This window comes from Thermobia domestica, chromosome 13 (assembly GCF_964235325.1).
Source record: "Thermobia domestica chromosome 13, izTheDome1.hap1.1, whole genome shotgun sequence".
Classification (NCBI taxonomy): Eukaryota; Metazoa; Arthropoda; class Insecta; order Zygentoma; family Lepismatidae; genus Thermobia; species Thermobia domestica.
This window is the reverse complement of record NC_137466.1, coordinates 204730443-204756185: the sequence shown is the minus strand read 5'-3', so window position 1 is coordinate 204756185 and position 25743 is coordinate 204730443. Positions and strand designations below refer to the sequence as shown.

The 25743-nt window shown below is 36.6% G+C and overlaps 1 protein-coding gene across 1 annotated transcript in view; it reads left to right on the top strand.

Annotated features, from left to right (window-relative positions):
* Positions 1–24296, top strand: part of LOC145668965 (LHFPL tetraspan subfamily member 6 protein-like) — a 473446-nt gene extending 449150 nt beyond the window's left edge. Inside the window, exon 5 of the mRNA XM_081737259.1 lies at positions 16009–24296. Within this exon, the coding sequence (XP_081593385.1) occupies positions 16009–16127 (119 nt within the window). The 3' untranslated portion in view covers positions 16128–24296. The remainder of the gene's footprint in view (positions 1–16008) is intronic.
* Positions 24297–25743: the final 1447 nt, after the last annotated feature.

Here is a 25743-nt window from a genome sequence, read left to right as displayed (position 1 = left end):
TCAACAGTCAAAATGCACAGTGGAGGGCATATGCGAACGGCTACGGACGAAATTCATTTGGAAGACTACGGACATTGCTTGACGATTATCGGCGCTGAGCTTTGGCGTAGAAGAAGAACATTTTTTCCGGATCAGTGTTCCGCATGCTAAGACAAGATCTTGGTATGGGGAAAACTGCAGCCAGATGTGTACCCCATGAGGTTCAAAAGTTGCATAGGTGGAAATGTGCGCGCCTACACCTTCAACAGTACAATGGTTAAGGAGATGACTTCTTACACCGCATTATTACAAGTGACGAAACGTGGGGAAGATCCTATCAGAATGGTACCTCCCAGAATCCCCACAACCGGAAAAGCTTAGGCAAGAGCCAGCAAACGTGAAGGTGATGATGATAATTTCATACGACCACGAATGCATTATCCTGTCACATCAAGTTCCACCGGGCGTTACCGCCAGTGCTGCGTACTATGCTTCATAACTCAATCACCATTTGCGACCAGCATTGCGGCACTAACGTCCACACCTCCTGGAGTCTGGACCAATTCTCCTACACGACAATGCCAGATGCCATACAGCCAATCCAGTACAGACTCTTGTTACGACGATGGGGTGGTAAGTACTGAAGCACCTGTCGAACTCCCCGGATATGATCACTGCGATATTGATCCTTTCCCAAAAATGAAAGAACCTCTCACGGGCAACGTTTCACAGACATTCCCAACATTGTTCGTGCTTTAGGGCGGGCTGTCAACACCTTCTCACAACATGGGGCTTTGACAGGTATTCAACGGTTATCAGACATCTGGCGAAGGGTTCAACAGGCTGGCGGAGACTACGTCGAAGGACTGTAAGCTTCTTGAGGCAAGTGATTCACTACATTCCATTTCATAACAACGTTGCCACTTCGAGTTAAATGACCCTCGTATAACGCTCGGTCACAAATTGCTTTTAATTTCTTTACATGTAACTGGACATGAATGTGGTCATATGCAAAACAAATTCGATCAAGTACTGCTTTTCTGACGCGTATTGCGCACCCCGACCGCCATCTTGGATCTGCCATATTGGATTCAAATTTCGGTTTTTCAAATGGGAATAGGTGCAATAGATACATCAAATTGATATAAAAGTTTCTCGGAAATTCATTGGTGTAGTGAGTTTTAACGTAGTATGTAGTCTAAAATAGTTACAGGGTGAACAATACGCAACAAAGTCAAAAATGGTTCACAACCTGTAGTTCTCAAACCGTTGGGATTAGGACCTATGTTCATATGAACATTTTTGCTTAGAATCACTCATACTACCATTTCCCAAAAATATTGCCCCTTCCTCCTGGGACATCACACACTTAAATATAATAAATAAGTGAAAAATAAAACTTCAGCATGTATATTCCATATTCTATGTACCATACAATAAACCATCACTAATCACCACAAATAGCACACTTTCCAACCTAGACCATATCCTGCCCAAAACAGTATTCCAGGAACCAACCCTTGCAGTCGTCACACTTGAACCAATCCTTCCCATCCATTGCAGTGTAATAATAACCGCCACACTTACAACAATGGTTTGTACTACGTTTCCTGAAGATTCTTTCCCTCGATCTTCACAACTCTTTTGCGCCTGAGCACATTCCTTTCTTGAATATTTATTTCTCTCTCTTGTTTTCTCTATGTATTCAGGGGATGTTAACTCAGATCTACCAACTCTCCTGCATTATGCGGGATTCTCCCGCATTTCGACGTTCATTCCCGCTCTCCCGCAACGAAGTAGCAAACTTCCGCATAATCGAAATGGGGTAGAGAGGGGGAAGTAACCGCTTAACATATCTTTTGTTTTTTAAAAAATACAGTTGAAATTTCACCTAATTTATTTTTCGGTTGAAATAAAGTACATTGAACTACAATAATAGTGGATACCTGTCCCCCATCTATAGGCACCTGTTTCCCATCATTAGACAATTTTGTGTTGGTCACTTACAGTAGAAACTAACGGATCGAATTTAGGGCCGAGCTGTGTTTACACGTGCGCGTGTGTGGGGGTGTGGGTGTAAGAGAGACAGAGAGAGAGAGCGATTGAGTGAGAGACAGATAGTTCGATAGTTCTTTCCTCCGACGGCTGCTACTATTAATAATTTATATTTCGAGGAAATCTCCCGCCTAAAATTCCTCCCAGGTTGGCAGGTCTGTTAACTCTTCAGAAGATATATATCTGCGTTTCATCTGTGCCCAGCAGTATGAAGACGCGGTACCTTCGGTAAATCTGTAAACCACACCATGCTTGCATTTCCATTCATTGTCCCACGAGATGTTGAAGGCATGAGTTCGAAGGTAGAGATTGAGACAGGTGAGTTTGGCCTAGATTTAACCGGAGATTAAGGTTGCTTCTGTGAAAGAGGCTGTGACATCGTCTGCAGTAGCCCTAGATCTGTCAGTGCAAAAGCAACGATGTTGAAATAATGTGGTGGAATTGCGTATTTGTTCCAGTATATAGACTTGTGTTCGAGAACCCGGAATAAGCCACGTTTATACTGGCACTTTTGTTCCATGCCTGAGTAGTTTTGTTTCTGGTCGCCAGTGCATGCTCCCGACTAAACCATATAATGACAGTTAATTACCTTCTTACGTTATGTATATTCATGAAAATGGAACACGGAGGAGAGCCTTGTAACTCTTGTGCTGCATATCATCGCAGGACACATATTTATTAATCTAATTTCACGACACACAGGCCTGCATTCAACTAGACGACCCCATAACAATATTTGTGGGGGTCGTCTTACCCCACATGCCTTATGCACAGAAGGGACCGTCTAACCTCAACGCCTATCATGCAGCGAAAACAACAAAGGACACGCTTGTACGTTGTTGCATTCAAACCAGCGTTGTATGCTCGACAGACACCTCATTTAATACTCTTATCAGGGTAGGCGGTGGATTGTAATACTGCTACTTAAAGCTACTTTTAAGAGCTCCAAACTCTTGAATGAATTTTATTTCTATATAAAATAAGAAAGTTTTCTCTCCTGGGGCAGGATTTTTCCCTGACTCTTATACACCTGAGTTTTATATAACTACAGATTTGCTAGTTTATCTCGAGATTTTCATTAAGCCGAGAATTATATGAGCCATTTTGATAGTGATATTTTTATCACTTACCTTTATATTTAGGAATTTGCAGCTGGGTGCTTCCTTTTACCAACACGGCGCTTATGTGACTCAATTTCAGAGAGCCTCACTGCGTGTTGGAACAGGAACCATTAGCTCCAAATTTCGCCACGCGCAGGGCTGCGAAACAAAACGTTGCGGGTAGGCCGTCCTTAACAAATGGCCGTCTTTGAACAAATGACTGTTATTTCCTATGTTGATAAATTTATTTCTTAAAATGTAGATAATTATTTTTTAAATCACTTATCAGTAGACTAATAATGTAATAACTTTTTAGTGAGGAACAAACTAGAGGTTGCTATACGTATCTTAACAGTAAATATTTTACTTTCTAATTAGTTTATGAAATGTGTTAATTACTTTCTGTGTCAGATCAATATATTTGATCCTAGTTGAGATTATAACCTTCAACATACCGTTCATTAATTAAAATAATCTTTTTTTTTTTCTTTTCCCTTACAACTCATTTTATTACCAAGCAATAATACAATTTGTTTTTATTCACGTTTTTACAATTGAATAAATCCATTTTTTCAGTTATTGTTTTTTTTTTTTATTATTTCATGATGTTTATTCTATACTTGTCCCCCTCGATCGTTTCGCTACTTTACTGGCTTCCTCAGGGAAATCTTGACACATTAAACTCTCAGTGGATGGGTTTTTAAAACAATAATGTCTGTCGCTTTCTAACTGAACAACGCGCTAATTTAATTGAAATGTTTCAATCATTCATTGTATATGTTAATTTCAGTTGTTATTCTCTCTGTTCAACACGTCCATTTTTTTCTAATGATATTCGTTTATTCTTACTTGTGAATGTGAATCTAATATCTGTAATATAAAGCAAAATGGGAGGAAAAACACTCAACAATCTCCCATTCTGTTTTATATGTATGTTTGAAAATCCTTTCAGGATATATCGAAACTCACAACCACTTGAAGTTCTGCTTTTATCAGTTCACAGCAGCTTCTGTGCCTGACATCAGTATATTCTTCTTTTATTAGTACACAGTACCTTCTGTTCTCGACATCAGTATATTCTGCTGATATTAGTTCAAAGTAGCTTCTATTTCTGACATCAGTATATTCTTCTTTTATTAGTTCACAGAGCTTCTGTTACTGACATCAGTATATTCTTCTTTTATCAGTTCACAGTAGCCTCTGTTCCTGACATCAGTATATTCTTCTTTAATTAGTTCACAATAGCTTCTGTTCCTGACGTCAGTATATTCTGCTTTTATCAGTTCACAGCAGCTTCTGTTACTGACATCAGTATATTTTTCTTTTATTAGTTCACAGAGCTCCTGTTTCTGACATCAATATATTCTTCTTTAATTAGTTCACAATAGCTTCTGTTTCTGACATCAGTATATTCTTCTTTAATTAGTTCACAATATCTTCCGTTCCTGATGTCAGTTATTCTGCTTTTATTACTTCACAATAGCTTCTGTTCTCGACATCAGTATATTCTGCTGATATTAGTTCAAAGTAGCTTCTGTTCCTGACATCAGTATAGTCTGCTTTTATTAGTTTAGAGTAGCTTCTTTTCCTGACATTAGGACATCCTGTTGTTATTAGTTCAAAGTAGTTTCTGTTCCCGACATCAGTATATTCTGCTGATATTAGTTCATAGTAGCTTCTGTTCCCGATATCACTATATTCTGTTTTTATTAGTTCAGAATAACTTCTGTTCCTGACATTAGGATATTTTGTTGTCATTAGTTCACATCAGCTTCTGTTCAAAATATCAGTATATCACGTTTTATCTAGAAAGTGTTGACAGATGATGACTTGAATGCTAAGTAAATTAGTCTTAAACATAAGATTAGAGTGCCTACTAGATAGATTGCGTGTGTGAGAAAATCAGTGTCCCTATTTTTTTTTAAATGCAATAACTTATAAAAACTTTCTAAAATTGTTCAGGACTATAATTTCTTTCATCTTCATCAGCCGAGGGATGAGCGCAGCGCTCACATTTGTATTTCTGGAGGTGCCATTGGTCGTTGTAATGTTCTACTGACGTGTGATGCCATATACCTGTTAATTGTAATCTTACGAACGGAATCTAGTTGGTAGGAGGTTTGCTGCCAAGAATTAGTGTGAATTATACTGTATTTTGTATTGAAGTGTCACATGAATGAGCGCTGCGCTCATACCTCGGCCGATGGTGTCAGTGAAATTTCATTAGACACTTTACGTGAAAAGGAGTTCAATTAGTTTCAACTTCTATATTGAAACTAGTGAGGTGCCGTGGAAAATCAGCACCCGGGGCGAGAGTATAGGAGGACGCCCCATCAATATATTGCAAGTATTTTTTTCTGTTTTTCCTTTTTCTCCCAAATTTTGCGCCCCCTTACTTCGGCGCCCGAGCCGTCGCTCCGCTCGCCTCCCCTACAGCACGTTACTGATTGAAAAGTATGCATGGTTTGAATAGCGTGTATGGATGCCTTACGTAAGATACTAGTAAAATGAAACCCTGAGAAATGCGAATTAATCAATCGATTTTAGAAGAGACTTATGATGATATTGACGTTGGTTTATCTGTAGATTTGGTTGATTCAGATGCTGAATAGCCATGTGACAGTGCTTATGACAGTGAAAGTGAACTATCTGGAGATGAAGGTGACGTAACTGAAGAACTCGTAGTTCCTCGTGTACAGTATGTAGGAAGAAACCAGACGACTATTTCGAATGTTCAACCGGCACGACAATAAACGAGTAGGGGGCGCAGAAACATAGTCATCCATCCACCAGGAGTTAAAGGAGCCACTGCAACAAACGTAGTGACGGTTCTGAACGCATGGAAACTTTTTTCCTGGTGTTGTGATTGAAGAAATAACGAAGCATACAAATGACCGTCTACGTACAATACGAGCTAAATGCAAGATGGAGAGTGACGTTGTAAAGACACAAATCTTGAAGAAATAAGAGCTCTGGTAGGCCTTCTATATTTGACGGGGGTCCAAAAAATCATCACATCATAGCGTAGAGGATTTGGTAAGCACGGATGGGACTGCACCTGAGTAAATGAAGAAGAAAGTAAATTATCAAGCACAAAATGTATGGTCATCTTCAGCTGAGCGCTCCGCTCATCCCTCGACCGACGACCAGTGGCGGATCGTAAAAACTGGGGGAGCCAGCCAGTACCCCAGACTTTGATAGGTATATATAAACTTTCAAAAATATACAAATAATAGCTTAAATTATTTTGTCACTGAGAAAACTGGGGGGGGGGGGCTAGGCCCCCCGGCCCTGGCTTAGATCCGCCACTGCCGATGACGTGCCCGAAGTAGGCTCGACCACTGAAGGGTTAAGAAATGGGAGAAGTCGTTTTCTTAGGAAAATAAAAATGTATAAAATAACATATGTTAACCCTAGTCTAGTCACGAAGTTCATGAAGCATTCCATCACTACAAAATATCATCTGCTTAAAAAAAAAAGAAATACCACTATAATGTCCTTAATGGAAAAGATAAATTTCATTATTAAAATACTTCTTCAATCGTATAGCACTCTAATGTAAACGAAATGCAAATTTTAAGTTGCAACAGTTGTAATAAATATTATTCATGCAATACACAGACAATGAACCGAACAAATACTTATGTTCTATGTATTTTAGCCTCAATCAGTGCTGACAATAATTAAATGTTTCCCAATTCTCAGTTACCAGCTCTCCAGCTCTTCTGATGCATTTAACTCCGCTGGCGATATGTATTTTTGGTCCATTCAGCATCCACCGCAGAGGAGTCCAACACTAGAAATTGAAAACCCCCTGTGCTAAAAGGGATAATAGTTTTAGTCGTCCTACCATAATCGGGTTATTGAAAGGTAATGAATAACCAGCCGCTTAGCCGTTGGTGTAAAACTTAGATAGCGTGAAGCCTTCCTCTTTTGGGAAGACCAACCGCGCACTGCGGATTCACTAAACACGATAATGTGTCATTTAATTCCCATTCGTCAAAGGCTTTACAAATGTAACGACCACATATTGTCCCTTTTCCATGATTTGCAAGCCTATTGTTATTATAAACAGATGTATTCCACAAGCACAAACACATACACGGTTAATGACTTCCTATATAGCCTTTACAAGCAGCACAAAGGTTCATCACCACAGATTTAAGCCAGATTTATTGATTCAACATTTTTATTATTTCTTTCACATTCTTATGCATCTCTGAGGTTCTAAAGGTCTGGCTGGGGATATTGTTCTGTAGTGCAGCTGTGGTGAGAAAATGAAATGAATTTTTTAAAGTTTAATATCCCACCATTATTTCCTTTAGGCTAAGGGAGATGGATGATTAAGATAAGTGAATGATAATGGAAGAATTAGTGGAATGAATATGTGGGAGGAAACGGGAGTACCTCGAGAAAACCCACGGGCGCAATGTTGTCCACCACAAACGTACTTGGCTGAATATCGAATCAGGGACCTCACGCACCGGAGGTAAGCACTCTACCACTAAGCCACCGTGCCCCCTCACAGCTCTCTTAGAGACAAGAAAGCGTGATATTCAACGGACTAATCTGTGGGGATTGATGCCATAGGCGTACAAGAGGGAGGGCAGGCCTCCATAGAATATTGTTGAACCACAGATTAGTCTTGAAATCTTCGCAATATTGTAGTTACACTGATGTTACATGATGGTCTACGCTATCCTCCAACTATATCAGGTTCAAACTAATGGTGAGCACAAAAACCAGTTTTTCGGTTTTTGGTTTTTAGAAAAAAACGAACAAAAACCCGGTTTCGGTTTTCTCCAAAAAACGGTTCGGGTTTTCACCGAAACCGGTTTCGGTTTTCTAAAAAAAACGGTTTCGATTTTCTTCAAAACCGGTTAGATTTTCTTCAAAACCGGTTCGGTTTTCACCAAAACCGGTTATCGGTTTTCTCCAAAACCAGTTCGGTTTTTCATCGGATCCGGTTTCGGTTTTTTCCAAAATTTGTTCTATTTCTTGCCAAAATAGTGTTACGTTTTTCTCCGGAAACCGATTCCGGTTTCCACAGAAATAGTTTTACGTGTTTTCTAAACGTTTTCACCGAAACTAGTTTCGGTGAAAAACGAACCGGTTTTGAAGAAACTCGAAACCGGTTTTGGATAAAATCGAAATGTCGGTTTTTTGGGTATTGGTTTTCTAGAAACCGGTTTCCGGTTTTTATAAAAACCGGTTTTGCCGATCCCAAGTTCAAACCAGGATCTGGATTATGTTCTCTTGTTTATAGTAAATTCTGTCCTTCATTCGTTTGAGATTCTCAGGCCCTCGGGATTCGCAGCCACGACTCGACCTTCAACCTCCCCTTCCGGGGAAGGGGTGCACGTGGCTCAGTGCTAGAGCGCTTACCTCTGGTATATGGAGCCCCTGATTCGATTCCAGGCCAAGTAAGTTTGTGGTAGACGACATCGTGTCCATGGGTTTCCTCAGAATACTTCCGTTTCCTCCCACTTTCTCATTCTACCAATTCTTCCATTATCATTCACTTGCCCCAATCATCGTCTCCCTTAGCCTAAAGGATATAATCGTGGGACGTTAAATTGAAAGATTTCGATTTCGTTTTATTTATTTCAGAATTAAGAGGCGATGCCCTCCCTAGCACAATATCCTAGTTACTGGGCTCAAACCAAGGTCTTAATTATATTGTTATGTTTATAGTAGATTCTATCCTTCATTCGTTTGAGGGGCCGCGTTGGCTAGGTGGTAGAGCGTTCACCTCTGGTGCTTCGGGTCCCGGGTTCGATCCCAGACCCCGCCAAGTGAACTTTGTGCTGGACAAATACCGTGTGCGTGGGTTTTCTCGGGGTTCTCCCGTTTTCTCCCACTTTCTTCATTCCACCATTTCATTCATTACTCATCATCACCGTCTGCTTTAGCCTAACCGGCATAACCGTGGGACGTAAAACTCAAAGAACTCATTTCAATTTACTTTCCTTCGTTTGAGTTTCTCAGTTCATTATGGTTCGCAGATACAACCTGCCCTTGAATCTAACACATTTGGAGGACACTCAGGTCATCGTGTAAGGTCAACTACCACAGTATAGGTCAGCGTTTTACAACCTTTTTTTCTTTGGAGCTACCAACACTACTACCTGTGGTCTTTTCTTAGATGCAAAAAAAAGCAAATGCATAAAAATACATACAATGCACTTTTTAAATTATGGAACGACTATGAGATTCAAATCTCACAAGCAAATTACGTAAGACTCTTGAAGAGAAACACACTAACGCAAAAGAAACTTATGACTCTTAAGCAGGAACATGAGAAATATTACCATCGGAAAGACATCAAACTTAAGATTTGAGATATTTGTCCCTGCGATTTTTGTAAAGTATATCTATGCGTGGACGAACTCTTGATAGACACACTCTCATGTCCAGCGTTTTTTTCTTTTTTTTTGAAGAAAAATGATCAGTTTTGAAAGCAAACTTTCCAGCTTTAAACTTGGAAGACAAGAGTGAAATCAAGTGGACCGGCGATAAATTTTTATTTTCTTGTAAAAATAATTTCTTTGCGGTGTATTTTAGAAGACACACGAAACATGTAATCGCGACAAAGCGGTTGGGAAACGCTGGTATAAGTGATCTCTCACCACATGGTTAAAAGTGGGAATGAAGTTGTAAATAACGGTTAATGAGTGTTAAAAGTGTTATTGTAAAAGGGGTACCGAACCCACAGTCAAGGCAATGAAGGTTAATGTTTGGTTCCCTTTTAGCACCTTCGCTATATGAGACTTGGAACCTACATTTGAAAGTAGAATCCGAATCATCATAATGTGATCAAATTTCAATACTCTCTTACCGGGAATCGAACCCGGACCTTCCAATAAAAAGGCACGTGTGCTAGCCTCTTGAGAAAAGATTCTTGATTTGTTTGAACTTGGGCTCTTGGTGTTTGGGTCAAAAGATAAACCTTTGTATTTAGCTAAGAATAAACTTTTAGGGAGGGTGATACTTTTAGAAAGTGTGATAATTTTAGAATGTGATACTTTCAGGGAGTGGGATACTTTTAGAAAGTGTGATAATTTTAGAATGTGATACTTTTAGGGAGTGTGATACTTTTAGAAAGCGTGATAATTTTAGAGAGTGTGATACATTTAGGTTGTGGAAACTTTTAAAGAGTGTGATATGACACAAATGCTGCATAATATTATCTTATCGTATATGAAGGTAAAATAAAGGAATACGAAGAGAAGTTATTATGTTTTAATATGTTTTGTAAACTGTAAGTTTTCATGGTTTCAATTGCCGAGAACTCATATTGCTATCTGAGGTAATTAATTCTGCTCTTCTAAAGACTTATTAGCTTTGTGGAATTAATGTTGTTAATTTCTTACCACGACTTGAAGCATCTGAACATAAATATACTAACTGAATCCGAATCATACATCTTTAATATGTTAGATTAAATCAGTACAATACGTATTAGCTACCAAGAAATATGGATCACAGGCCCACAACAATGGTACTCCTATCAACATTTTCCTATTAAACACTCTTTCGTGGTCTGTTTTTCCTAGAGATTTCATTTCCACGAAAAACCCGGGGAGGGGGGGGAGGGAGTATATACAGCATATAAGGTTGTGCCTTGTCTCGATTCAGCGATGTGTATATTTTGAAAGATTATTTGATATCGTCATGAAATAAGTAGGATTGATTATAAAAGTCAAAAACCGCAATGAACTTCCGCAAGGGGGGAAAGAGAGAACCGTGGCTCTTACCTGGAATTCAAGTAAAACAATAATTTGATTTAAGTTTCCGGGTACGAACGATATTTTATACATTTAAAATTCTCTAATATATTCTTTATTTCTTTAGATTTCCAACTTCTGTTATAAAACTACCTGTTATAATACTACCCGATCAATAAATAGGCCTACTGTTTTGCTGAGAACTATGACGTAAACACCGAGATGGTACCATACCAATTATCTTCTATATGACGTTTCTCTGTTTCCCTGTCCGAAGCTGGGGTTTGTATGGCTAAAAGACATAAGTTATCCTTAAAAACAAAGGACTACAAATAAACATTACTCTTTCTGCGACGGCTATAGAAACCACCTCTAGTTCTGAATTTAATCAGGCTTTCTGAGGTCTTGGCTTTAAGGGAGTTGTGCAATTTTTTTAAAGTAATAATTTAAGAACTCCTTTTACAAAGGAGGGGGCACGCTGACACAGTAGTCGAGAGCTTACCTCTGTTGCATGGGGTCCCTAATTCGATTCCCGGCCAAGTAAGTTTGTGGTGGACAACATCGTGTCCGTGAGTTTTCTCGGGGTACTCCCGATTCCTTCCAGTTTCTGATTTCACCAATTCTTCCATCATCATTCACTTGTCTTAATCATCCTTCTCCGTTACATATATCCGCGGAACGTTAAACTGAAAAAAAAAATCACTTCATTTTTCATTTTACAAAGAAGGATAAATTTTACTTACAACACGAAGGAAACTCTTGTGTTAAGTAATTTTATCTTCTTGCTTATTCCTTACTGTGGTAAAAATCACAGTCGAAAAAAAAGTTATATATTTTAAAAGGTTGAGAAACCAGAGATTGATTTATTTATCTATGTTTATTGAGTTAGAAGAGACCAGAAGTGTTTACCTAACAGTAAGATTCTAAATATTGTTTTATGCTACGTGACTTCTGTAGGTGAGTGGGTCACAACAGAAATAGGTTAAGAAGAATTTAACCACAGTTATACGATTGATATAAAAGACTGCCGTAAATTTGCTGGACCCAGTTGGTACAGTGAAGAGGCAAAGGCAGTTGTTTTGAAGAAGTCTTCATCGTTCGGAACATAGAGATGGATCTCTCCTGTCCATCAAAGGTTGGATCTTCTGGTCTCTTCTGCCGAATAGTATTGTAAGTGACTATCATTCTACTTATCCAATAATATGGATAAATGTTGAATTGTGATTTTCAATAGGAAATGTTCAAGATTCTTACCGTGTAATAGGAAATGTCTCCCATCTAATTCTCACTTTCGTAAATATTCAATTAATTAGCTTTCACTTTTGTTACCACCATTAATTAGTTATTAATTTTGTAACCATTTAATTTGTCTTATCATATTTCAATAAATCATTGTAAATATATTAGCAACCCTTTTTACCTCATTTAAATATTCTCGTTTCCATAGTTTAAGTAAAGGTGTATCTTATTTAGCAGTGACAAGCTGTTGGTTAGCCAATACTCTTGCCAAGATAATTTGTTTACATTTTCTAATGACGTTATGGCTAACAGAATTAAATATTACACCCCAGTAGAAAAGTACACCACATTACTATAGTTGCAACCACCTACCTTGCTAAGTTAGACAAAAATAAAAATTCTATTATATTTAAATACACAGTGAGACAATTAAGTTACCGGATTGATTTTATAAAGTGAAAAATAATGTCAAATTGTCTAAAAAATTATTGATTCTTTAGATGTCAGAATTTAGAAGACGTTTATTGTGATTTGGGAATATCATTATGAAACAGCACATACATCACTTTATTTGATGACCTTCTGTCATTTTTGCGGCAACATCGTAATCCAGTCGATATAGAACTTTTGTGGGCTTCGGGTCAAAAGTTGTAAGACATGGTTTTCGCAGGTTTTGTTTTCAAACTAACTCAATGGCATTCAAGGAGTTTTTCCAAAGACCGAAACAAATTATACACTCACGGTGACAGGTCCGGGCCAGAGATGAAGTGCGTCGGTGGGTCATGGGTCAACGAAACGTGACTCACTGTGGCTCACTACCCACTATGACCCACCGACCCTCTCTGCTCAGTGCATTGTAGACAGCATCGTCTAACCACTGGTGAATTTATCTACGTTTTACTTTCAAGGCCTCCATTTTTCTTTCTTTTTATTTGTTTCTATTTACTTGCCTGAGATGAGTATATCTAAGTAAAAAAAGAACTTTAGGTACTTTTGGATATTGATATTTGTAATTGTAATAATAGCAATAGGACTTGACTTTCGAGACACAGCCTGTGCATTTCTAGAGAAACTGACTACTGGGAACAATATTTTTGAGTCACCTGTAATATATGAACTATTACGTAAATAAATAAATAAATGTAACTGTGTGTGCCTGATCATCATGGCTAAATGTCAAAGACAAATGAAATGACTTTTGAGATACAGTTACGCTCTAATCCCAACTGGAATGTTATCATATAGTTTTCATTACAATACGTATCCTAAGGGGGAGTGGGGTCCAAATTTTTGCTACGAATTTAGTACCTTGTGAGTGGGGCATGGTGGGTCGTTTCCGTTGACGCACGCAATCGCTGGTCCGGGCTATATAATAAAACATTTGAACCTCCTAGCCACGTTGTCATCATTTCTGACATGTGCTTAAAGATGTATGCGCTCTGCGTTGACAGGGTGCTTATACGACACCCTTTCTGTAGACCAGTTCCGGTCGTTTGTTTGAATTGTCAGATACATTGCACTAATTGTTGATAATACAGGTTCCAATCTATTGTTCTGGCCTGCGGCAGTAGTTTGTGATGTACGATGACCTTCCAATCCTACCAAACGAGCATCATATCAGTGTAAGTTTTGCCACAGATCATGGACCTTCTCATCGCTTCGCCCACACTCTTTTTCGCATATTGTTGTCATAGAGTATTCACTTTTCATCTCTCGTGATCAACCCCTTGAGAAATGGCTTGAGTTCATTACATTTCAGTAGAGATTATCATATATAAATTCGGTTGAGTAAATGTCTTTTCAGTCAGATCGTGTGGACATTCAAACATTGAGCTTGTTTTTGAAGTCAGCTTTCTTTAAATGGTTATAGATATTTGGTTATTGGCAATGTCATGACTGTTTACATGCCGATGTTGCTCGACTTTTGCCACAATATACAGTAATCCCTTTTAGCTGCAATTTCTGGGCTTTCAGCATCTATGGTCATGTTAGCCCCTCATGTATGGGGGATGACGTCTCTCAGCGATCACGCTATCCGAGGAGAGAGATGGAAGAAATTTTTAGGGAGAAGCCTGGGATCTATATGTTTTGAACCATCCTGGCATTTGCTTGGTGTGAATAAGGAAAATCCAGGAAAACCCTACTCGGGATTGCTGGCCTAAAAAAAGGTTTTACACTTTTTCGACCGAGTGTTCCCATCGGGAATCGAACCCGAGGCCGCTCGCAAGAAGGATGAAAACGTTAGTGACTACGCTACTCTGGGTCAAAATTTCTTCACGGTGTTGCGTAGCATTTACACTTTTTTTTTTTTCGAAATGAATTGTAAAGAGTAGCACAGTTTTGTGGAAAGTTGACTGGTCTTCTCTGCACAATACCTGAAGTGTGATTATAAAAGTTGTAGCACTCTTTGTCCATCTACTAGCTTCAACTATCATCTTCCAAATGACGTTAAATCTGACTCGCTGCGACTCATAACCTGAGATTTATGATATTAGTACCACCTCATCCGCAAAAGGCTCAATACGTTCTAGAGTACCTGATATTAAATATATTCAGCTTTATCTGTAGTCAGCTCCTGTCTGGATTCAACTTTGATCATTGGTACTGTTATTGGAAACTGCGTGTAATTTACTTTGGTGTTTGTTCAAGTTGGTTAAAAATGTTTTGTGTATTGCATTTTAAGATGTTATCTTATTGTGGTCAGCAGTTACCGAAATACATATTATTATAATCTGTAATCTAGCAATTAGTTAGGTTTTATAGGCCATCGTATGTTGTTTTCAGTTCCCCATACTTCTCTTCGTTCTCTCTTTCCCTACTTGAGGTTACACTGTTGTCAGGTGTCTAATATTTAGACTCAACTTCTTTTAGAAAATTTCTAAAAGCTTGACGAAATGAATGAATAGTTTTCTTCGAGCGTTGTCTAAATGAAGTGAGACGAAGATTTAGAAGCTTCGTTCCTTCGTTTTTTTTTCTAGATTTAATTTTTCCGTCTTTTCCAACTATACCGTAACTCATGTATGATCACATGCAGTATGCAATAAAATAATACACTATACACACAAGAAGTTATAATTTCCTTTATATAACTTGTTCACTGGACGCTAGACACAACGTGTTCACTAAACACAATGCTTCAAACAATAGAAAATGATCTTAGAATGAAAAATAGTTCGTACACCATTCACTCTACGCTGAAAGACTGCTTCAGTGGGTCCAACTGCTCTCGTTGCAGAAAAATATTTCGTTTTTATTGGGTTGCATCTCTCCAGGCGTTTGAAAGCATCATGTCTTGGATTCAAAGTAATGAAAGTATATTCTTTTGGTGCTGACTGTACCTCAAAAGTCTCTGGGTGAGATTTCCGAGCATTGTGTTTCAAATGTTCAGAACAAAGGGAGTCCTCTTCGGAAGGGAAACGGGTAATTGCTTCGTTAGTTTTGAATATATGTTTTCGTGTCAATAGAATAGCAAGACACTAACGTAAAACGTGGATCTTTACTTATGTCGGTAGAGAACAGTAGAGAACCTGGCCTCTCCTTGCCAAACGAATTCTAAAATGATGCTGGTGATCGATAATTTTGGAGTGTAATTATGGTGCAAGCAACAAAAATATATAAATGAGAAATACAGGATTAAAGTTTTCCATTCTCCTCTGAAAAATATTTTACAAAGCTTATATTTGACAACGAAAATCTCAACTCGTATGTTGTGTTCGAGAGATTTTTACTGGAGCTTTATATTTATTTTACAAATTCTTTTCATTAATGTTGTTTACGTAGTGATGTAGATGTTAGTTAAACCGCTTTTGCCCCGATGTTCACAATTATTTTAACAACAATTATCTATTTGTATATAGAAGATTGGATAATCAGTTGGCTACCATATACCTTTTCTTTTATCTTTCTAGGTTCCTGTAAGCTGTCGTGGTCTGTGTATCTTATGGGCAGCGGCGTTGGACTTCTACTATTGTGCTTCTGTCTAAGTTTTAAGGCCTCAAGAGTCAAACCAGGATCCTTTAGGATATGAGTATACAGCGCCGGCATGATCGCAAGCAGTGTGTGACGCAGAGAGAAATACAGAAAGAAATTGAATTTAAAAAAAGACAAACTTTAACTGATATTACGAGTGAGAATTTTATTAGAATACGTATATCAATAATTCTGTGACTTTATATATAAATGCACAATGCACCAATGTGAAAGGGATATTGTGTAAGGGATGCACTCAACGAAAATATATATATATATATACACAGAAGAAAAACGGTATTCAAATACTATTTTAAAATACTCCTCAACAGTAAATAATCAACCGTGCCGGCGACAAAATTTGCACACACCCACTTAACAATAAAATAAAAAGACATTTTTCTCAATAATTTTAAGAAAAAGGACTAGTTTTTCTAAATTTTTTCAGTTACTCAGAGTATATAGACAAATAGGAAAATATATACGTACGTACATATATACAAATGATAATAATATTGTACATAATCTTATATTAAAAAAAACAATGATCGAATTATTGTGCCTCATGAAAAAAAGAACTGTGTTAGTTGTCAGAAATACATATATTGTAATGAACAGTGCTCGAATAGACTTAAATAGGTTTAAAGATTAATTTCTGAACCAATACTTTGATATACCGTTTGCAAGTAAATGTTCTATCAAAATTAGACTATATACTTAGAGTGTCTGCCACTATCTGTCTACGCTTTCTAAAATATAGAGAAATTGATTATTTTAAAACGAAAATCCAATATTAAAACGAGGATATTTATACAATGATGGTGTTTACAAATTCCGAAAGATACCAAAAGTAGTTTCTCCAGACAGGAAGTCGATTCTCAGAAACTAGATTATGATAGTTGACTGCGCCCTCTTTTGCGGCTTCAAAATAATGTTATACACGAGATGATCCCTTTATATTAAATAATTGTGATTAAATCCAATGCCTTTTGTTTCAGAAAGGGTGGACAGACAGCCTCAGACCTTTTTGAATATGGATTAGTATTAACAAATTGTAGTATACGTAAATTGACAAAAAGAAACGAAAGGTATTATTCAAATCAAAATACGTATTTACAAAGAATTTCACTCATTTTATTTTTTTGAACAGAGATGGAACTGCTTTTCAATTTCAAATAGTAAATAACTTCATTTTCACTCAATTTCAACCTTTTGCTCAAAGAAAGAATGATGTGAATTCGAATACTTTACCTGTATTTAAATATGTTAAGAAGATAATAAGGGGGCATAAATGGATGACAAATCGTGGCACACATAATCTACCTTTTCAAAATAATTATTCAATGGAGTGACCACATTCAAACAATAATTCAGCCAAATTCAAAAGAAAGATGTTTAAAAAATTACCCAAAGATAAATTTATAAAAGGTCAGAGATTCCGGTAGAACGACGACAAATGATTGTGTTCGCTTGGGATTAATAAGAAGCACTTTGGTTTCAACATCGTACAAATGTGTGAATGGCATCATGCAGGAAAGTATTATGGTTTTCCATTTCCCAGAACAGTATGGCGTACCATATGCAGAGAAAAACTAATAAATTCTATCCGCTAGTTGTAGTATATTGGCCGTGAAAATAATGAAAATAATGGAGGTAAGACAGACCCTTAAGGTACACCAGACGTATATATATATATATATATATATATATATATATATATATATATATATATATATATATATATATACAGAGTGTTTAATAAGTAATGGTCATAAATTAAACCGTAGATAGTACACGCCAAAACTAACAAAAAAGTCTTAGTAAACATGTGTCCGCAAACGCTTCGTAACGGAGATAGGGGCTGTCGAAAGTGTGGGAAAATGAAGTTTAGAGACGAATATCTCAAAAAGTATGAATCGGACGGAGGGCGGTCGAATGAATGATTATCAAAGTCAGACCTGCGCTATGCAGAAATGCATGGTTGATAACTCTGCAATGCGCGCGTAAGGGATTCCCCAAAGAAACGAAGGAACTCCCGGAAAATTGTCCAAGGATAGGGGGCTCGAGATGAACATCGATGGCGAGTCTATCCACCAGTAATTCGTAAGTCGTGGTACCAGGTCGAAAGCTTGAAAAGATACAAAATGGCGGACAACGTTTACGTGCCGTGTGTGGTTGCATAACTAGCAGGAAATGAGAGAGGCAATCGAAGAAAGGTGGTGGTGCATGTTGTGAACTACTTCAGAGCACATTCCTAAGACGAGTTATCAACCATGCATTTTTGCATAGCGCAGGTCTGACTTCGATTGTCATTCATTAGACCGCCCACTGTCCGATTCATATTTTTGAGATATTCATCTCTAAACTTCATTTTCCCACACTTTCGACAGCCCCTATCTCCGTTACGAAGCGTTTGCGGACACATGTTTACTAAGACTTTTTGGTTAGTTTTGGCGTGTACTATCTACGGTTTAATTTATGACCATTACTTATTAAACACCCTATATATATATATAAAACGAGTTGAAATCAACGGCGCCGACTTTCCAAAATTTATGTGGATGCATATAAATGACGGAACCTCTTATTATATATTTCCTTTTAGTTAAAATCTTTTATGAACACTGTCATAAAGGCTGTACTGTGATGAAGTAAAATATACCTGTACTATAAGGATAAATCGTATTGTAGTGTGTCACTTGTAAGGAAACATAAAAGCAAGCTGAAAATATGCGACTCTATTCACAATATAGTTCTATTTTTTTATTGTGGGGACTGCCTTTGACTAATCCCGAGACAGGCAAGGAAGAGGGGAGTATGTTCCTTGGTTGCCTTTGCACAAACATATTTGAAACAAACAATTATCTTTTAGAGGTTAGAAATTTTAGCTTCCATCTCTATGTTTTAACTGCTTATTAGTTTTTGGTAGTGGCAAGTGAGAAATATTTATTTTGTTTCTATCAAACTAAAAATCTTATGGATGTTCCGCATCCACAAAATTATTTTTTTGGATGCTGGATACCCGGAGCACCCACGAAGTCGGCGCGCTTGGGTGCAATAACGTGTTGTTTATTTGTACATATGCTACTCTATTTGTAATGAATTTATAAATCAGTCGCATGTAAACCAGATGAAGATGGAAATTATAATTTTTTTCATATTAGGCCTTTATGTCAGATTGTATCGAATGCTTTTCTTCTATGTCCAACCATAATAAGGATAATGGTTTATTTTGAAATGAAATCAGAATATTATACCTACTTTATTTAATAATTTTGTTTCGTTCCATATTGCTATTTGGAAAATGTTCCTGAGGTGCAAAAATAGGTGCCATACTGCACATGGATTATCTTCTGATGCTTGATTCAGTTTGTTCTGGACAAATCTTCAAAATCCGTCTCTTAATCGTAGATCTAATTCTTGTAAATATTGTCGCTCCTTGAAAAAAAGAAGAAGAAGAAGAAGAACCTTGCTACTATTTACTAGTATTGACCATTTCTTTGTTTACACCGATAAGTCATCCGCATTTCTTATTGCAATTTATTCTCATTTCGTTCCCTACATCATGAAGTGTAAAATCACAGAATCACAAAACTTAAGCCTCTACGCTGTGCCACAAAAATGCTATGTCTTAAGGGTATACATAGCCGATTCACTTTCTTCTTAAATTACCCTTTATGTATATATAGAAATCAGATCTAGTTCTGGAAAATGAAGGCTCCATCATGGCTATATGGTTAGCGTACATGTTTTTGGAAAGAAAGATCTGGGTTTGATCCCAGCGGGAGCTCATGGAGATTAGGTCCCATGTTAAGCTGTAAGTCCATGTTTCATTACAGCCTTCATACTAAAAGGAACGTTGAACCTCAAATCTGGCATGAGAATTAAATGTTTACTGTGATTTCCATGTACTAATGAAAAAAGAAACAATTATCGCATCTATAAGTGGTTCGTACAACACTCGCTAGATGTCACTAGCATACAAGCCTCAAACTACTGCGTACTATAGCCGTTTATGAATGTTGAAGCTCCTTACCTTTTTCCTTTAGGATATGGAAGTTTTTTACGTAGCAGCTTTTGCAGAAATTGATGAGCGTAACAAAACGCAAAATTCAATTATATCTGTGGCTTGGGTCTAAAAGGGCCAATATTAATTTTCGTCAAATTTTAACGCCTATAAATGGATATTTTCTTGTGCAAGAGAAGCAAATGTTAATATGACTGGTGTATATATATACAAAACCATTTCGTGTTGACATTTGCTCTTGTACAAGAAAATATCCATTTATAGACGTTAAAAGCCATCACAAACTAAAACTAAAGCAAAGCATTAGAAACTAACAGGTAGATAGATAGTGATTTATAACGAACTCCGTACACAGTAGAATTAAAGAGTAATTCATAATATTTTACAACCATATATAGTTTCGAGCAATGTTAAATATGTTAAAAATACAATTTGAGGTATGTAAGTCTAGAGAAATCTAAAACCAATGTAAATACTTACATTTTATACAATTCACTTCTTGAACACACAACAAATTTTATGCAAACTAAGTATTGAATATTTAATTTCTTCAAAAATAGCGATTAGTGCGACGCCAATATATCAAATTATAAATAAGATTTTTAAAAAAATACTTGAACTTTATTACTACATTTTAGAATCCAACAGTCTTCCGCTTTGTAATTAAAAAGAACGAATATCATTGCTACATACATAAATAACTAGTATAGCCAGTGGCATATTTAAGGGGAGTTTCCGGCTTAAGCCTCGCGAAATTTTATTTTCTATATTAAAGTAATTGAAATATCTTTCAGAGTTTTGACATTCCGAGGAATAAAGTTAGCAAAGTTTCTCCCCCTAAACAAAATCGTAAATACGCTACCGAGTGTAGCCATCTTCCGAAAGTAAAACGAACATACATGAAAGTATTAATCGGCTTACCAACCAACTAGCAAATGCTCCTACGGTCTGGGTTCTGGCTGCACTGCCCCCAGTTTATACCTTCTAGATTCGCCATTGCAAGCAACATCGATGTCCATTGCGTTTACTCATAAATGATAACTTCAGTGGTCACCTAATGAATATTATTACTTTCATACAATATGCATATACATGATTTGAGGATAACTTCTTTAGATAGTTGATTAATAGGTATATTCATCAGCAAAGAACAGTTAAATTGAGTGTTGCAGAAGCTTCATTTCCCACCTACGAGAAAGTTTGTTTTATTTGTGGTTTCTTGGTTTATAGGAAAATATTTCAACGAAACTGCGGCGAAATACTCTTTCTGAGAAACGGTCTAATTGTAATTGACCATGTTACGAGCAATTTTGCCCAGTAACAACACATAATTAGATACTTTAGGGTAACGTTGCTTGGAAATAAACAGCTTCTATTTTGCATGCAAAAAAGCATTACTTCACACATTCACCGTAACATTTAATCTCCGCAACATGCAACTTCTGTTTCTAGCTTCATACAATTTAGCATTCAGGATTAATCTCGGAAGAAATAATCAAAATGAATTTACAAAATTTGTGGCAAGTTTAAGCAAAAAAAAAAAAAAAAAAAAAAAATCCAAATACTTACTACTTCTTTATTTTTGATTATACATGAGATATTACTTACCTTAAGCAGCTGTGTGTAATATTGCCAACTGTATACGAAAACACCGTTGAAATCGAGAAAATATTTCATGTTTGTCTTGATGATATTTTGACAGGCGATCGATATTTGTCGTCGACAGTTTTACTTTGGTATTGTTCCATGAACCTGAAGAAGAATCCCGCAGGAATTCCTGGCCCTAGTTCCCGCAAAGGCTAACGCCGCATATATCTGTTGATAGCCATAAGAAATTGTTTTGATACAGTTCCAGTAGCGTGAGTTCAGGTTTTGCTTGGAGTAGTGGTCAAAGACTCTGCGATGTAAGTAGATGTTTGTATTTTGAACATGTATACGTACCTCAAATTTGGTGGAAGGGAGGAATTACCCCTGCATGAAGGTCTACATGACGCCACTAGTCGCTTAAGTGTCTCAAGAATGTGCTTCTCATCCACTCTTGTATCTCTCTTGAAACCGAAATGTTGTACATTTGCTTGTTTTCAATATTGAACCCCATACATTCGCAATATGACTAATATCTCATACCGAAGTTGGCTTGTAACCCCGTAATTTTGATACACCTTGTGTATGCACTATGGATTTTCTGTAAAACTACAGCGTATGGCTGACCAAACTATCTGATATCCCATCATTAGTAAATTGCACTAACGTTAACTCGGGTTATATTTTAGTGACTGTTCACATGCAACTTATATATCAATCAACTTTCTTGACGAAAGATAGTGTTCGATATCGAAATTCGACACTTTTAGTCACCCACTTCTAGTACATGGATTAAGTTCCTTTAAACCCTGCCGCGCCAAACCCATGTATGTACTACGTGAACGAAACCTAACCTAAGCTAACTTAATCTAATCTAACCTAAGCTAACCTTACATATTCATAAGTCATTATTGCCATATTGAATAGCTGGCCGGGATTAGCGAAATATATGCTCTGTACAAGGGCGCCCATGAGGAGGGACAAGGTGGGGCGCTTGCCCTCCCTAAGAGGAAATCGTACTTGGGAATATCGAAAACCCAATAGAATTTTTACATTAGTTATAGCAAAATTTGAAACTATATTTGAAACCTCGCGTATATTTGCTCTCCCCTTGGCAATCCACAACGTTTTGCGCCCTTGGCCCTGTACACGATTCCGAATTCATTTTCCGGAAATGAGCTATATTTAGCGATCGGGTGGGTATAGTTCATATCTACAAATTAATTAACTCATGTTTTTGAAAATTATTAATTCTGGAAGTACCCAATGTCGGTAGCAATTGATTTCATCCGTTAGAATGAGTTGATTGATACATACAGTTTGCTTGTGCGCAATCACTGGATAGTCTATCCTCAATTCCCGGCGGATTTTCATACAAGGGTCCGTTGCGTTCTTTGGTTGCGATGTGACTGAATAACCAATTGGAAAAGCTGTTTTAAGTACGGTTCTACGTGTAACACAACTTCTTGTTTGGCAACACATAGAAATCGCAAGCAACAAACGCGACGGTTGCATGAAAATCCGTCGGTATTTAATTGCAGCTTGCCGTGTATTATGGTACATTCGTTATTTAATAATCTATTTTATATTTGTTTTCATAACCGCACTACCTAGTTAAGTTACGATGCTACAAATATAGCTTGACGTGTATTTCAGATTCGGACCAAACATATCATCCTGCTGATTACATGTGCCAATAAGTGTTACTTTTCAGGACTTAAAAAGGAAATATTGGAAAAGGATTCAATTGAATGATATATTAAAAAAAAATAATAAAATTTCTTTTATAGGCAATATCCTAAAAATAAGAAAATTTTAATATTATAAAACATGAAAATGTATATAGAATCCTGACATCTGTGATCAAAAATCCAAGAATTATAGGATTAATCCTATATATATATATATATAGTATTAATGATTTATGCTATTGTATATTAGACACTAGAACAATAAGTTCCAGTCAGTGGCGGCGATTAGGGTGGGCATGGGGTGGCAGTTGCCCCCCCCTACTTCTTGCCAAAACAAAATAAAAGAATAGCTTGGTTGCTGAGGTTTTAACAGCCCTTAGTAATGACAATTTTTTGCCGCCCCCCCCCCTCCCATAGTATTCACACCCAATCGCCGCTGCTGGTTCCAGTTATATGTGAAAACTGCTCATATACATTGTATATGTATTAGTATTTCATATAGAATATACTTTCGTAAGTAATAATTAAGATATGATTTATAAATTATATATTATTAAAATTTTGCAAAAAACGGAATGACTGATGCTATCTTAGTTTTTCATCAAATATTTAGACTTAAATTGAAGGGTAAAGAAAAAAAAATATAAAAATTATAGAAAGAATGTACAGTATAAATATATTTACCAATACGTGTCTATTTTGAAGGCAAAAGAAGCTCGCTATATTTTAATTTATAAATGTACATCATATATATTACAATAAGTATGTAAAGTTGCATTCCAGGATGGTAACTAAGAAATCAGCAAATATAAGCGTATTATATTGTATGTGTTTTGTAAACAAGCTTTATATATTGAGAACCTATTTATAATGCTAATGTATAAAAAAATAGGAATAAGTTTTGCAAATAAAATGTTTTAAAATATTTTGTATTTTAATTTATTTCATTAAGCTTTTATTTAACCTTTATAACACCGTGCATGGGCGCCGAGGACTCCCGGGCCCCCCAAAGCTCATGTGGACCCCCTATTGTATTTATGAGTGTACAGTATTTGGCATAATTTTGTTAGGATGAAATGCAATAAATAGATGGTTGATCAAAAATGTTTCATAAGTAAATGTATTGTCTATGCTGGTGAACATTAGAAGAAGAAGTGTAACGACACGATGTGGTTATATCTACGGCTACAATGAGCAGATCTTATTTGTGAAGTAATTGTCATAATTTATATATGTATTCGTTTATATTTCTATATGGTTTTTACTTACAAAATATAAGAATTATAATGTAACAAGAATACGTAAGTTTTTATATATATTATGCTTTGACTGTACATTATATTTTACATAAATATACATGGTTAATCAAGTAATGGTTGTTATGCCTAACACTTCATAAATGGAGCAAATCTTCATTGGCACAGTTCAATTTTAAATAAACCTAACAAATTTGAGTGAGTAATAAGGGGACTTTAATTTACTAAAATATTGCCCTTGTACTTAATGCAATCAGTTCCTGTCACTGCCTTGCCTAAACTAAAGATTTGCCAAATTTATTTTAAAATCTTCATATATATACCATCTGCATCTGAATGAGCCCCCCAAATTTACAGATAAGTCGGGGCTCTTAACACCGGGCAGGGATTTGAACGAAATCGTAGACTGTTACATTGGGGACCCTAGTGATTCCCCTAATTATTACAAGAGTCATGAATCATACATCGTTGAAAAGCTTATGAATCACAAATTCCAGCTAGAGAACACTTGTGCAATTTCCTCCATATTCATAGGAGAAGAAACAAAAAATCCTAAAAAAATATGGAAACAATAGAATTTAGGGACTCTGCCAACTCTTACAGCCACTCTAAGCTGACAAAATAAAACTAATGTGTAGGCAATGCACCTATAACAATAATATAAAAAGAATGGTAACCATTGCTGCGATACAAAGTGAAATAAAAAATTCAGAACAAATTTCTTTGGAAATATTCTTTAAAAAATATGCGTAAAAAAACAATTCATTGAATTTAATATTCACCACTCCCCCAAACATAGTATCACGTTATATGCATACCATTGTTTCATTGTTCTCCGTAGAAAATACAAAAACAAGAATTATGTTTCTAGACCAATTCAGTGAAAAGATATCTTGTGTTATATGGAACCGTCCAGAAAATGAATGTAATTTACGTCAAAAAACTAAGACTCAAAAAGTGGCCAAGTTTGGCCCTCCCCTACTCCCCCCATATAAACAACAAATACTGTTGCAGAGTATTAGCGTCTAGTGGACAACTGCATTGCTTTACATACCAATTATTGTGACTATACCCCGAACAGGGGAAATGCCCCTCCAAAAAATCTAATGAAAAAAA